This window comes from Brachyistius frenatus, unplaced genomic scaffold (genome assembly GCF_029030835.1).
Source record: "Brachyistius frenatus isolate BFR_SWC_R1_liver_20210118 unplaced genomic scaffold, ASM2903083v1 Contig_14, whole genome shotgun sequence".
NCBI lineage: Eukaryota > Metazoa > Chordata > Actinopteri > Embiotocidae > Brachyistius > Brachyistius frenatus.
In genome coordinates this window covers 1,500,756-1,514,722 of record NW_027210613.1, presented here as the reverse complement: position 1 = coordinate 1,514,722, position 13,967 = coordinate 1,500,756, and the positions used below count along the sequence as shown (strand labels likewise).

The window sequence follows — 13,967 nt, the reverse complement described above, 5'->3', positions numbered from 1 at the left end:
CTCTGTTTGTGGTCAGTCACACTTAATCTAGCGCCATCCATCTGTTTCTCTTCATTCGTTTAGTCCGCTCTGTTTTCGATTAAGATTACATCAGGCTTTGACCTATTAGTGTGCCGTGATCCTTTTGAAGTCATTCTGTGGTTACAGGTTAAACTCAAAGCCCACCAATCTTCAACATAATACAGACAGTATTTGGAGGAGGGAGAAAAAAAATCTGTGTAGGTTCTTAAAACTTTTCAGCCAGGGACCAAAATGACTTTTTTTTCTCTGGGATCCAGCATCATTAAATCATGTGAGAGTTCCTGTCATGTGGAGACCCACTAGAGGAGAGCCTGTGACCCATTTTGGGTCCCAACTCATAATCCAACCTAGCAATCTGTGAACTGGAATATATTGTTCACTTAACCTCATATCCTGAAGATTTTGATTATATTCTGAAGGTAACTTTCCCAACCATGAGCTCTCTGTTCCCTATTAGGATTTCTGTTTAAAGTTGAGCTCAGTTTTCCCACTAAACACAACGCAGACCTCTTGAACAAAATTATATTTTTTAGGAGCCAAATGAGGAACATATTGAGTCCTATGTATTAACCCAACCCTCCATGAATATATATTGTATCAAAAAGCCACTAATATTCTTGTTTTTATGTGAAGACCACCAGAACTGGGACTGCAGATCCTGAAACCTTTTAAATCGGATCTAATCGGACAGCACAGATCCCTTGTGTTGTCCCCCTGTCATCTTCATGATCAGGCGGCTAATAAGCAAAATGTCAGCGTTTGTCTCCAGATGTGGATCAAGATCATCTCTGAAATCTTTAAGTTAACTCCCTCTCCTTTTCTTTACTTGAAGACCTGTGAATAAAGATTGACTTAAATGTTAAACTGTACATCATCATTACCTCCTGGGTCAAAGCTGGGGTAAGTAGCCAATTGGCCGCGTCATGACGCTAAACTGACATCTATTGGCCAGGTTGTGGCAGGGAGGGATGTTAAAGTCATTTAGACTCATCAGGCTAAGTGGACACAGTTGACTGAGAGGTCTCGAACCTCCCAACGTCTGGCTGTGGGTAGCTTTCAGTGCCAACAATTCTCAATTAGAGCAACGGATGAGAGGACATCTGGGCTGCGGAGTCTACGGCTGCTTGACTTATGTATGTTAATGCACGCCAACAGGCCGGTTTCATTTCACAAATGAACCAAAGGCTCAGTCATGATGGTCAGAGTTTGCACCAATATTGTGACAATGTCAGGGTAGGGTGAAGACTTACTCGCTTTACCGAGTAATAAATCTATTCACTGAATATTCTGGACTTCTTCAGGATGAAGCTGCTGCACTATTCCATATTTTTAGCTGAACAATGGGTCAAATAACTATGTGTGATGTAACACAGAGATTAATCACCCAAGTCTGCCATTCTTCTCAGCTCCACTGAGCATTTTAGCACCTTTCAGCTCATTGTTTTGGTTTTGTGTCCAACAACTTTTTTGATTCAGTCTCAATGTTCTAATCAGTTTCATTTCATCTTTTTTTTTTTTCACTAAAATACTCTGATAAACTTGACAGGAAATAGAAAGAATTATCAACAATGGAGCATTTAGTATTTAGACAAACTACTCATGGAATAGTGAACACAAAAATAAAACTCTTTGGTGCCTGTTTGTTTCTGAACATTGCTTTAAAGTACACTCGCCAGCAGAAACAACAGGAAGTGCAGCTGTGAAATTGCCTTTCATCGTCCCATCTTCATATTTAATGGACAGACATGAAAGTTAACTCGACAACAAAGGAACTAAGCATATCTTCCAACATGTTGAACACTGCTGAGGCTATGATGCACAATCAAGGACCAACATGTGAAAAGTTCACACTTAGTGTTTGGTTTTTTTATCAGTTTTGGCCATTTTTGACCTTTATTACATATCAAACAATAAAGAGATGATAGGAGAAAGATGGAAAATGAAGTGGGATGATTTAGTTCATGCAGAATTTAAACCCCTCGGCCATGAGGACCTCATACTTGAGACACTTTTAAACACAGCTGCCTTAAATGTTGGACTGATTCTTTATCATGTGTGTCACTCTTCATGATGTCATGATGTGTGTTGCTTGATTACATATTTAACACAGGTTAATGACATGTGACCTGTAGTAAGAATAATTGCCTCGTTCAGTTAAAATAGACAAGTGTGGAAGTGAAATGATCACAAGGCTGTGACATTTTCAGTCATCGGAGCAGTGACCTTAAAATACAGTTTGAAAGGGAGAAGTGGGAAGAAAAGAGAGAATAAAAACAGTTCAAAAGGTGGAGGATGCACTTCCTCCTCCTCATCCTCCTCCTTATGCCCCTTCCACTCCTCCTCCCATCTCATACCATCTGATTGTGATCACCATGCATCTCTTATGCCGGTAGAGATCTTCTCCATCACAGTCGGGGTCGCACACACTCTGCATGTCTCTCTCTGTTTAACCGGCTGAGTTGAATGTGGATACTCTAAGAGGTGAGTACTTCCCATTTAACCAGGCGAATGGTTTTTATCCTGATAAATGTGATGTTCAGCTCTCCGTCTTGTTGTGCTTTTCTCCTTCTCCGGTGACATTACAGAGCTCGCGTCAGCGGAGATGTTGGCAGGTGCGTTAGTTCTGGGCACCATCCTTACAGCTTTACCAGGTAAGAGAAACACGCCAAAATACACATGAAAGGTTTTTCTTTTCATAATGTGCAGCAAATCTGAATTGATAATGAGCAAAGTAGTTTGAATTATTTGATTGGATGACAGGTCAGATACTGTATTAGACATTTGTATCATTGTACAGATTTTTATATCATAAAGGTGTAACACGATGTTAATCAGGTTTAAAAAAAATAAATGACTGACTTATAGGCTTCATTATGAACAAAAGGTTCTGCAGCCAGGTGCCCTTGCCTTTACACTCAGGTTTATTTATAAGTATTGATTGCCTTTTGTGCAAGGTAGTCAGCCAGGCAGGCAATAAGCAGCGCAGGATGACACCTCAGCTGCACATCAAGGCTCATTCACAGTGCTTCACTTTCATGTGTCACTCTCTGATCAGAGCTCGGAGAACTGTGGTTTCACAAGTTTTCCTCTCAGGAGTCACACTGAAGGGTTTTTTTTAACTTGTGAGTTGTTGAAATTTACATTTCTTTTAGTTTCCAAGAATATTCCCCTAAACCTACATGAGCCTGTTTTATACGGCATTAAATTTCTGGACGTAAAAGCCAACAGATGCGAATGAATCTAAACAGGAAAACATTAGAACACATGGAAAGATGTAAACATTTGTTTATGTGTGAAACTTTTGTGTGTTTTTGTCCCATCTTTACGCCTGTTTGTGTGTCCAGCAGGTACTCAGAGCAGGTGGAGTGTGTCATTTTCTAGGAGGGAGATCTGTGTGTGGGCAGGAACTACTGTCACTCTGCCCTGCCGGTATGACTACCCATCAGGTATGAAAGTAACATATAGACCTTTTATTTTGGCATTTTATTTTCAAATCCTCTATTGGGTATTGTATATCTTGTTTTAATTTTTTCATAAAGCCTCAATAGATCTTAGCTCTAAGAGGTAAATCCTCTTCCGACTTTACCTTGAATAGTTGAACTTTAGTAGCGCTTAAAATGGCACTTACTGATAGAACTTCGTAGTTTGGTTTTCTTGAAGAAATTGTATTTTCTTGATTCTTGTTGTTCTGGGTTTGTACCCTCATGGTTGAAATGCACTCATTGTAAGTCGCTTTGGATAAAAGCGTCAGCTAAATGAAATGTAATGTAAAATCCTCATATGTTTCCTCTTTTTATTTATTTTTCGTCAACATGTGTTTCCTGTCTTCGTCATTACAGTTCTCCTTACATTATAATTTTGCAGGCATTTTCATGCAGTTTTGCTCACACAGGTCACACAGTGAAACGGGTCATGTGGTTCCGTGTGTCTGCTGAGGGTCGCCGGGAGTTCACCCACCACACCGACCCCGACCAGATCAGCCTGTCATACCGCGGACGCACACGGTGGGAGGAACCACATGTGATGGATGTCTTGAGTTGAAATTATGGTTTTGAAAGTTTCCATAAATATGAAATGAAGCGAAATAATTGAAATTGCAGCTATATCGGGGGCAGCTACTCCAGCTGTTCAGTCCAGATTCGGGGCGTGAAGCTGAGTGATGAGGGCCAGTATCACTTCAGGTTTGAGACAGACCAACCACTGGGGAGATGGACATCCCCTGATACCATCACCCTGGATGTAACAGGTCGGTCTTACATTAACTGAAGCTGCTGTGAGGTCTCAGCTGTGACACTGACTGTATGATATGGTCCCACTCACCCAGCCAGGGTTTTGTGTGTGTCTGTGTGTGTCAGACCTCCAGGTCCAGGTGCATCCAGCCAGACCCTCCAACATGTTTGGGTTTGGAGAGACTGTGTTTGTAGGCTGTCAGGCTCGAGGATGTGCTGCTCCAGGGAGGAGCCTCGCACTCTACAGGTGTGTACGTCTAATCTGTTTTCAGAGGGAAATGATGACTCTACTGTTTTTTACACTGGAAATGATGAGATGTGATGCTGCACACAGGAACGGACTGAATCTCGGCTCCTTTGAGAAGTGGATGATTATTAACGGCTTTGACCAGCAGCATGCTGGATCTTACAGCTGTCGACCGATCCCACCTCAGAACGTGCAGTCACCATCTCTCTCCCTGGCCCTGGGACGTAAGTATCCACAGACATCCAGCCAATAAAAGAGTCCCTTATCATGTCTTAACACCATCACATGCTTTTAGCATCTAGGCTGTGGGATATAGATATTACTCAAATGTGTTTTATTGTTAGAAAATAAAACCCCGGAGCCATTAAACTGTGGTACAGAGAACAAGCATGTTCTAAAAAGGGCTTAAGGTAGTTGTCTTCAAGATATAATAAAAGAAAATTAAGTATGCCAAAGATGAACAATGTTTATGTCACAGCACATCAACATTCTTGTAATGAAATGCTTCAAACTTCAAACTTATAAACCTTCACTTGGACTCAAGGATGAATAGATTTGTTTTTTGGGGTCAAAGCTCAAGATAACTGTGACCTCTGGTCCCTCGCGTTCATTCTTCTGAACTCATCATTTTAGGATTACCTTGAGGGAATTTCTTGAAATTTGGCACAAACATTCACTTGGATTTAAGTAATTCCTTTTTAAGTGCTTGGGTCAAAGGTCAAGGTCACTGTGTTCTTACCTCTGTCCTGGTGTTGTGAACACTGTATCACAAGAATTCCTTGCAGGACTTTCATCCAAATTTGTCATCAATGTTTACTTGGATACAAGAAAGGAGGAGTGAATAGATTTGGTGATCAAAGGTCAAAGTCACTGTGACCACAAGTCTATCCCATATTTGCATTTAAATGTTACTTTACCTCCCGCTTCCCTGAGTCCCCATTTTCTCTCTCTCGTGTGCAGACGGTCCTCGCTCCTCTTCCATAGCAGTGTTTCCTGGAGGGCCGGTGTCAGAGGGCGCCTCCGTCACTCTGACCTGCAGCAGCGACGCAGCTCCACCCGTCGAGAGCTTTGCATGGTTCAAAGGTACAGGACAGTATGTTATGAAGGACTTTACCCTGAATGTTCAGTGTCCACATTCAGCAGCTGGGTGAGAGATGTGGATCGATGTCCTCTAAGGGTCCTTTAATAATTTATATTAAAAACTAGCTGGGATTTGGAACTTTTTCGAGGGTGCAGTGTGTAAATCTTTGCATGCATGTCTCTGGGAATCAAAGTGTACAGTCAGCTCATTTCTTTGTCTTCTTTCCAGACATGGAGAGTGGCAGCATCCCAGACAGCTTTAGGCCTCAGCTCCACCTGTCCCACCTCAAATACACTGACAGAGGAGAGTATTTCTGTGTGGCACGTAACTCACTGGGAACGGATCGCTCCAAACCACTTCTACTCAACGTCACCTGTAAGCTTAATGCATATTTTCAAATGTATCCCAGGAAGAGGGTCAGCCCCACGTCAAACACTTAGACAGTAGATCACAATTGAATTTTGAGGGAGAAAATCTTTGTAGCTCTTTAGTCTGGTTTCATGTCTTTATCTTACTCTGAGTCCAGTTGTGAAGATCTGTCAGAGGGGAGTTGGGGTTAAACCAATTAGGCAGCAATGTTATTTACAACTCTAGTTATAAAGGGAATACTCTGTCTTATGGATCCAAAAGGAAGTGATGCAAACTCAACTCAGACTTCTGTTTGTTTAATTTCTTTCATAGTTTTGCTTTTCTTTTTTAATAATCAATCTAATAATGCAGCAGAGCTGAAAAGATGAGTTGCCGAATTGATTAGTCAGTCACAAAAAATAAATTTTGCCGATTGTGATAAATTTGATAATAGTGTCAGAAATAATTTGAAAAACATGAATTGAAAAAATATAATGGTGATGAAAATCATTGCTGAATTCTTAAAATTAAAGGCATAGGAAATTGTATATTCTTTGTTGCAAAATAGTAAACTTTCTTGACTATGGCTCTGCTTATATGTTTACTTTCCTCCATACTTTAAAATAAAAGATCCATCTGTGGTATGTCTTTTTTGTATTTCTTGCCTTAACTTGATAATTAGTTAAATTATCAGCTTGTTTTAAAGTTTTGAAGATGTGACATGATGGGTTAAATAACACACTGTTGTAGTGATGCTCCTGTTTTTCTCTCGGTCTGCCTGTTTAGACTCTCCAAAGAACACACGTGTTCTGCTGAGTCCTCGAGGAGACATCAGAGAAGGCTCATATGTGAACCTGAGCTGTGTCAGCCACGCCTACCCTCCTGCCAGCAGGTACGACGGCTCAACAAGGAAGATGTAGATCAAACATATGAAGGTTGAACTGAGCCCATATTTTGTTCTGATCATGTTATTAATAAGTGTGCTTGCTGTTTTTTCACTGACATGATTCTTTTGTCATTTTCATTTTTCATCATATTAAAATGATCTAAATTCAGATATTGACCCTTCTTCACTTTCTTTTTAAACTGACAAAACTGTTTCACCTAACCAGCCTAGTGCTATCACTGCATTTTTACTCAGTCCCATGAGTTATTTTCATCATCATCACCATCATCTCCATCATCATCATCATCTCCACCCTCTCTCCTGCAGGTATACGTGGTATCGTATCCTTGGTGACCAGGTGATTGCTAAAGGTTCTTTTCAGAACCTGACATTCCCATCTGTGCATGCTCTCCACACTGGTCAGTACTACTGCACAGCATCGAACCGATTGGGATACCAGACCTCCCCTGTTGCTACACTCACGGTGCTGTGTAAGTAGAAAATGTGATGAAAGTGTGTGTCACATGTTTGGGAGTTTTCTGGATTGAATCTGATGGTGCTGTGTCTTTTTAAAACAGTTATGTCAGACTCTCTTCATCCTTATCTCTCTTCCTCTCTGCAGACCCTCCGAAGAACACTTCAGTTCTGGCTCGTCCCTCCAGTGTGGTGGATGCTGGCCGACCTTTGACCCTGACCTGCAGCAGTCAGGCCAACCCGGCAGTGGACAACTTTACGTGGCACCGTTTAGCTCTGAACGGAGGTTCTGCACAATGTTAGCATCGTAAAAATGTGGTTCCTCTCAAGGTTAACCTTACGAAATCACAAATCACTGTCTCTGTGGGAAATGTTGAGGATCTTCATTCTCTTCCTCTGCTTGTCTATTCATCTTGCAGTATCTATTACAGTTACTAGATCTCATTTCTGTCCTCTGTCATGCAGCGTGGGGCAGCAAGTCTGGTCCAGTCTTCACCTTCTCAGAGGTCGGCCCCGGTGAGAGCGGTCAGTACTACTGTGAGGCCAGGAATCGAATCGGAGCCCACAGCTCTCCGGTCCTCACCGTGAGAGTCAGAGGTACAGATGCACTCATGCACGGCCACCTTTGTGTCTTTTTAGACTTCTTATTTGTCTTGAGGTGATTAAAGAATTACTCAGATCATTTACTTAGGTACAAGTACGACATTAAAAAAAAAAATCTAGTACTTAAATATTAAAAGCAAAATTTACTATTAAAAAGTATTGGTTTGGTTCCTGTGTCATCATGTATAACATCATTAGATTATTAATACTGAAGCATCAGTGTGTCAGCAGCTGATTTGAACTACTCTACGTTCAGTTTTATATCCAGAGACAGCAGATAAATCTGACAAGGTCGTTAGATGATTACTGAGAGCTTAAAGAAAAAAAAAAACTAAGTTCTGATCCACAAATCTGTTTTCAGTTATTAGACTTTTCCTCTAGTCTTTGTTTTTAGCTGAGATATCAGATCCTTTGAACATTTATTGAAATGAAACCATGTGAGAAGTTGAGAGAGAAAATCCACTATTTGGTGGAACTGTTAACCACTTATGTACATCTAAAATGACACGATAGGACGTCAGAAGACAAACAGGTGGTAAACCGCTGGCTTCCTCTCTAACAATGGGATGTATTTTTAAAGCTTTTTATATTATCTATTAGGTCAAATATTTATCTAAAAAAGTTACTATATCTGTCAAATAAATGTAGCAGAGTCGAAAGTACAATATTTCTCTCTGAAATGTGGTGGAGTGAAACTATAAAGCAGCATCCAATACAAATAATCATTAAAGTACATGTATCTCAAAATTGGTACTTGGTAATCGGTACTTGAGTAGATGGAGTTCATTTCCACAACTGATTTTTCGTTTTCGTCAAAATAAAAAGAAAGCCTATTTGTTGTCCATTAAAGTGGAGACTCCCACTTTTATTTGTATCCTCACTCGCGGTGTGTCTTCAGAGATGGAGATGTTGTTTGATCGGCCCACCGCTTTAGTCCAGACTGCAACATCTCAAAATATATCTGGTGTTGTTATGAAATATTGTCCAGATATTCAGGGGATACATCTTAATAAATTTGGCATTAAAATCTGCATAAATCTGACTTTCCCTTTAGCACTTTAAAGAGATTGACTTCTGTTAACCTCAAATGTCTCGTTTGCTATTGGATAGTCATGAAGATTTTTACAAACATGTTGTCTTTAGGATGAACTGCAGCAGTTTTGGTAATCCCTTAACTTTTCACACAGTCACACTCAGTCTGAAGGCCTGTGTTGGTTCATCTCATGTTTTGCTGTCATGGGTTGTTCCATTACTTTCCTCTTTTTTTCTAAGTCAGCGTGCCACCACTGTCACTTTTAGACAAAGAGATGAGGATCACTCCTTATTAAAACCCTCCAGCTCCACATTTACATCTATGTTTCTGATTATCTCTGACAATTTTAAATAAAAAACAAACTTTGAGTATTTATCTGTGGTTGTACCACAGGGGATGTTTGGATGGGTTTCTGTGTGTTTGAAATGCGGAGTGATGAAAGCTCCCTGTCACTATCACAGTGGTCCAGGCTCTGGTCTTCATTGTTTATGGTCTTATGATTTCAGACTGTTTTTCTATGAGTAACGGTGAGTCATGTAAAGCCCTTTCACTGTATGAGGAGAGCAGGAGGTGATGAGGTGCTGTGGAAAACTACTATTTGAGTCTAGACAGATGAAGAAGTGGAGTTAGGTTTGGAAATCAGAACTGGAAACACAAGACTCAAGTCTAGACGGCTGCTCGTCGACGTACCGTTCTTTCCCTCTTTAATCACTTCATTTCTATTTTTATGTCCACTGTTCTTTTTTAGCTCACTGCACTTCTGTTTTTGTTCATCTTATGTTTTTTACAAATGCCTCCATCATCTGGTCTTATTTCTTCATGTCTCTAGTCGTGCTCATAACCCTTGTAATGCTTCCACTGGCAGGTCGTCTAAAGGTCATTGCCTTGGCTTCAGCAGTGGGCGTGTCCGCTGGACTCATCACTCTCACAGTGGCCATTATGATCAGGTGACAGGAAGTGCACTGCTATACCCACTGCTATTTCTGTACTCCTCCACAGAATTAAAAAGCATTTTATATCACAAAGGTTTTTTTTCTGTTTTAGGAGCAATAGAGAATAATTCATGTCTGTCAGTGTTTATGAATTGTGGCTCTTCAGTCAGTCATTTTTATGGTTTATTTTGTGGTAGAAGTTGTCACTTGGTCATGTTTTGGTAACCTGTGTCTTTGTCTTCACAGTAAGAACATGCACAGAGTAGACATAGAGTCAGTAGAGGACGCAAACAAGGTACAATAATCTTTTTGTAATTATTTTTGATTAGAAAACAGGCTTTTAATACTTCAAAGACTGATCCAATGTGCGATTGTAATTCTCTGTTTTGTCCTGTGTGTGTGTGTGTGTGTGTGTGTGTGTGTGTGTGTGTGTGTGTGTGTGTGTGTGTGTGTGTGTGTGTGTGTGTGTGTGTGTGTGTGTGTGTGTGTGTGTGTGTGTGTGTGTGTGTGTGTGTGTGTGTGTGTGTGTGTGTGTTTCTGTTTGTGTGTGACCCCCAGCGTCCATCAGTGACAGCTGACACCATGTTCTATGAGTCAGCCCAGCAGACCTTCCCAGTGAGGAAGGGCAAGATGTCTGACATACCTGTGAGAAGCTCAGTAATGTGAAGTTGATACAACTATGGAGAAGAATAGCAATATTACTTTTTGATGTATCTGTCTGTGTGTGTGTGTGTGTGTGTGTGTGTGTGTGTGTGTGTGTGTGTGTGTGTGTGTGTGTGTGTGTGTGTGTGTGTGTGTGCGTGCGCGCGCGTGCGTGCGTGTGTGTGTGTGTGTGTGTGTGGGCAGGAGGAGCCAGAGGACCTGAGTGACAGCTCCCATCCTTCCATTGTTCCCTTAATGGATGCTCCACCAATCACAGGGGTGGAAAGTCACAGCCCTGCTTCCAAATACATCACTATCCACTACTCCAAGTTGTCCAGGTACAACTCATCATACTCACTCTTACTTCATTAGCCTTTCTTTGTCTTTGTCACTGTTCGTCTTTCTTTTTCTTCTATTTTTCCTTTGGCAGCATTGATTGTGTCCAGAGCTGTTCACCACCCTGTCACTGTACTGTTGCTATGTCTTCTCTGATCTCTGACACCTCCTCCTGCTTACGAGAACACTACACATCTTTTATCCCTGTTTTAAAAGCACTTTAAAATAAGACCTGTTTTTGATGTGCTGATGAACTCGTGTTTCCTGTTTGCTGTTGGTTCAGTTCAGATCATGTGCAGGTACACCACCTGCCACTGGGTGGTGATAAAAAACCAAAGGATTCCTCCAAAGTTGTTTACAGTCTTCTGCCGCAGCCTCGCCACTAAGGGAACAGCCTGTCTGGTACGATATCTTACATCCCTCAGTGCTGTGATCCGAAAACCCAAGCAGCACAGTGTTATCCTGGTTTGTTGCTTAAAATGGTCCCTACATAAATATTACCAAGAAATTTGTCACCATGCAATACTGCAGTCCCCTACATACGAGCTACATTATTGAAATGTTAGCCCCAGAACTCGCAGCCTTAGATCCTCCGGCGGGGCCCTTCTGGCCTTTCCAAAGTCGAGGCTTAAATCAAAGGGTGACCGTGCTTTTGCCATTAGAGCCCCTCGACTTTGGAACGACCTACCTGAGGAGATAAGGCTTGCAGAATCATTAACTTCTTTTAAATCACTTCCTAAAACACATTTTTATAGAATTGCTTTTAAGTGATGTCGTCCTTTTATGCAGTTCTTTTGTTCCCCTGTTTTTGTTTGTTTATTTTATTCATTTATTTATTTGTTTGTTTTCTATTCCATTTGCTCGTTTTGGTTGTTTGTTTGGTTTTGTTGTATTCATTACCTTAATGGTATGGTCTTTTTTGCCTCCTGTTTTCTTAATTGACATTATGTTTGACTATGCTTTGCTTCTCTGTAGAGCACTTTGTAAACTCTGTTTTTAAAGGTGCTATATAAATAAAGTTATTATTATTATTATTAGTAGTAGTAGTAGTGGTAGTATTATATACAGCAGTAAAGGTGGAGTTTTTGCAAAAATCCACAAAGGTTTTAGATGAATGAAAGACAAAAATGAGTCACAATAAGACTTACAAAGTGGAATCTGATGACCAGAGTTTTCCTGTTTTGTTTGTTGCAATGTTAAAACAAACTGCAGTATGCCAGAGGGTTATATTTATTGCAACCTCTTGTGGCTGTAGTAATCTTGACTGGAGAAAACAGGGAAGTCAGGTGAGGAAGTATAAACACAGACAAAGGACGCACACTGAGCAGATCGGAGGCGGTGTGATGGTCAAACGCAGGACTTTCACCCAGAAGACCCACTGTTAGTGTACTGTGTGAAAACAGAAGTCAATGCTGACTCACTTTCAGTTACATACATAAGTTGACTCATGGAAAATAATATAACTCACGTGACATCCCTGTACATATGTAATTTATGCAGCTATAATCTACCTAGTTTAACCTCAACCATGATCTCTTGATAAACCTAAACAAGTAGTTTTGGTGCGTAAACCTAATAAACTGCTTCTGTGTCAAAACATTAACCACATGTTTGTTATTGCTACTATGGCATAAAGGTCAGTACGCCTGTTGCTGGTGTCTGATAGTCCTGTATGTCATTGATAACAGGCTCTTGAACCTACTAGCGGGCTCATTACACCCCACCAGCCAATATACTGTATGTGGGACAGGTGTGTGATGATAACAGTCACACCAGGTGTATAGGTTACTCATGTTTCCGTTCTTGATATTTTAATGTATTCTTCTGTCTTTCCCATCTGTCTTCCTCAGCTGAGCAGCACATCAGCAATCCTCATGTGACCCATCGCTTTGCTTCCATCTCTGTGTGGGACAGGAAACTTGTCCCTGTGAACTCTGCACATCGCTCTGGTTCAGACAGGCTGCGGTATCTTGGATTCTCACTGAAAGCAACATGCGGTCCTGTTTGGGAACCCGGCTCCTGAACTGTCCTGCATGTCCGTCCCTTTTCTTTTTAATGCTGTGTGATGAAGTGACAGTGCTTAAAACAGTCTGTAGAGGAAAACATGAACATCAGCACAGAGACACTTTGCTTGCAGTTACAATATATCTGGTGCTGCTTTTGTTGTTCATACTTTTCCAACAGTGTATAAGCAGATGACACAGTTGCTACATTAGCCTTTGCATCCTCTTTGTATGAAAACATATCTGACTCCACTACAAAGTGATATAAGACGTATTAGTTTGACATGTATAAAAGATGTTTGAGTGTTTGAAACATGGATATTCAACAATCTTCTACAGTAAATAACAAACAGGTTTGTTCTGACAGCTGATGCTGCGACGTTTATTCAGTTATATATTGCCTGCTTTCACCAAATCAGTCTTTCCATTTTTATGTAGAGTGAGCTAAATCAGAAGTAATGCAGATTACATGTTGGAGTTTGTTACACTGAAGAAAAATAAAACCAAACAGGTGACTTCCACTGCTTTTACACATTTTCTTTCTAATTTACTATGACTGCGAAATATTATTTTACCTGCTTATAATTAAGGTTAGGTTAGGTTAGGTTAGGTAGTTACTTTATTAATCCCCGAGGGGAAATTTTTTAAATGTATTAGTGAGAAGTTACTCTCACATGCATTGACCTAATCTATTTATTGATTAATTAGTTAATTATTTCTAATAATCCTGTGTGGTTATAAGTGAGGTTTTCAGTGGATTGCGCTGTTTTCTCTGCACAGTTGAGAATTTCCAGTTACACTCTCAGCTCAAGAATGTGTTGTGACACTGATGATGTCTCCATCATACCATCTCACACCACAGACACGATCTTTTAGCAGTTTTGTAATATCACTGATGGGCCTTAAAGTGATAAACCTGCTGGTTAGACCTGAAAAAGAAATGAACTACTCAAAGACACAGCACATTTTATATTTCTTTGCCAGAACTCTTGAATCTTGAAATCATAATCATCTTTTTTTTTTGCATTACATGTCATTTAACTCCACAATCAGTTACTAGAGCTTTAAATTCAACTGTTAAAGTTAAAATTAGACAATTAAAAAAAAAACATAGTTATAACATTTAATGATG

General features: G+C 40.4%; 1 protein-coding gene across 3 annotated transcripts; it reads left to right on the top strand.

The window, feature by feature from the left end:
- Positions 1–2,347: 2,347 nt before the first annotated feature.
- Positions 2,348–13,356, top strand: LOC138617801 (B-cell receptor CD22). Of its 3 annotated transcripts, none has more exons than XM_069693086.1 (19): positions 2,348–2,502; positions 2,607–2,672; positions 3,369–3,467; positions 3,914–4,025; positions 4,122–4,267; positions 4,377–4,497; positions 4,585–4,721; positions 5,458–5,580; positions 5,807–5,953; positions 6,713–6,818; positions 7,140–7,303; positions 7,435–7,584; positions 7,752–7,883; positions 9,788–9,869; positions 10,101–10,149; positions 10,413–10,499; positions 10,701–10,834; positions 11,116–11,234; positions 12,683–13,356. In XM_069693086.1, exons 2-18 carry the CDS (start codon positions 2,624–2,626, stop codon positions 11,216–11,218), a joined length of 1,941 nt encoding a protein of 646 aa, XP_069549187.1. In that variant the 5' UTR covers positions 2,348–2,502; positions 2,607–2,623; the 3' UTR covers positions 11,219–11,234; positions 12,683–13,356. The 3 variants fall into 3 exon arrangements, with proteins under 3 accessions (XP_069549187.1, XP_069549188.1, XP_069549186.1); XM_069693087.1 differs by having other exon boundaries at positions 3,366–3,467; positions 7,435–7,572; XM_069693085.1 differs by having other exon boundaries at positions 3,366–3,467.
- The last annotated feature ends 611 nt before the right edge of the window (positions 13,357–13,967 follow it).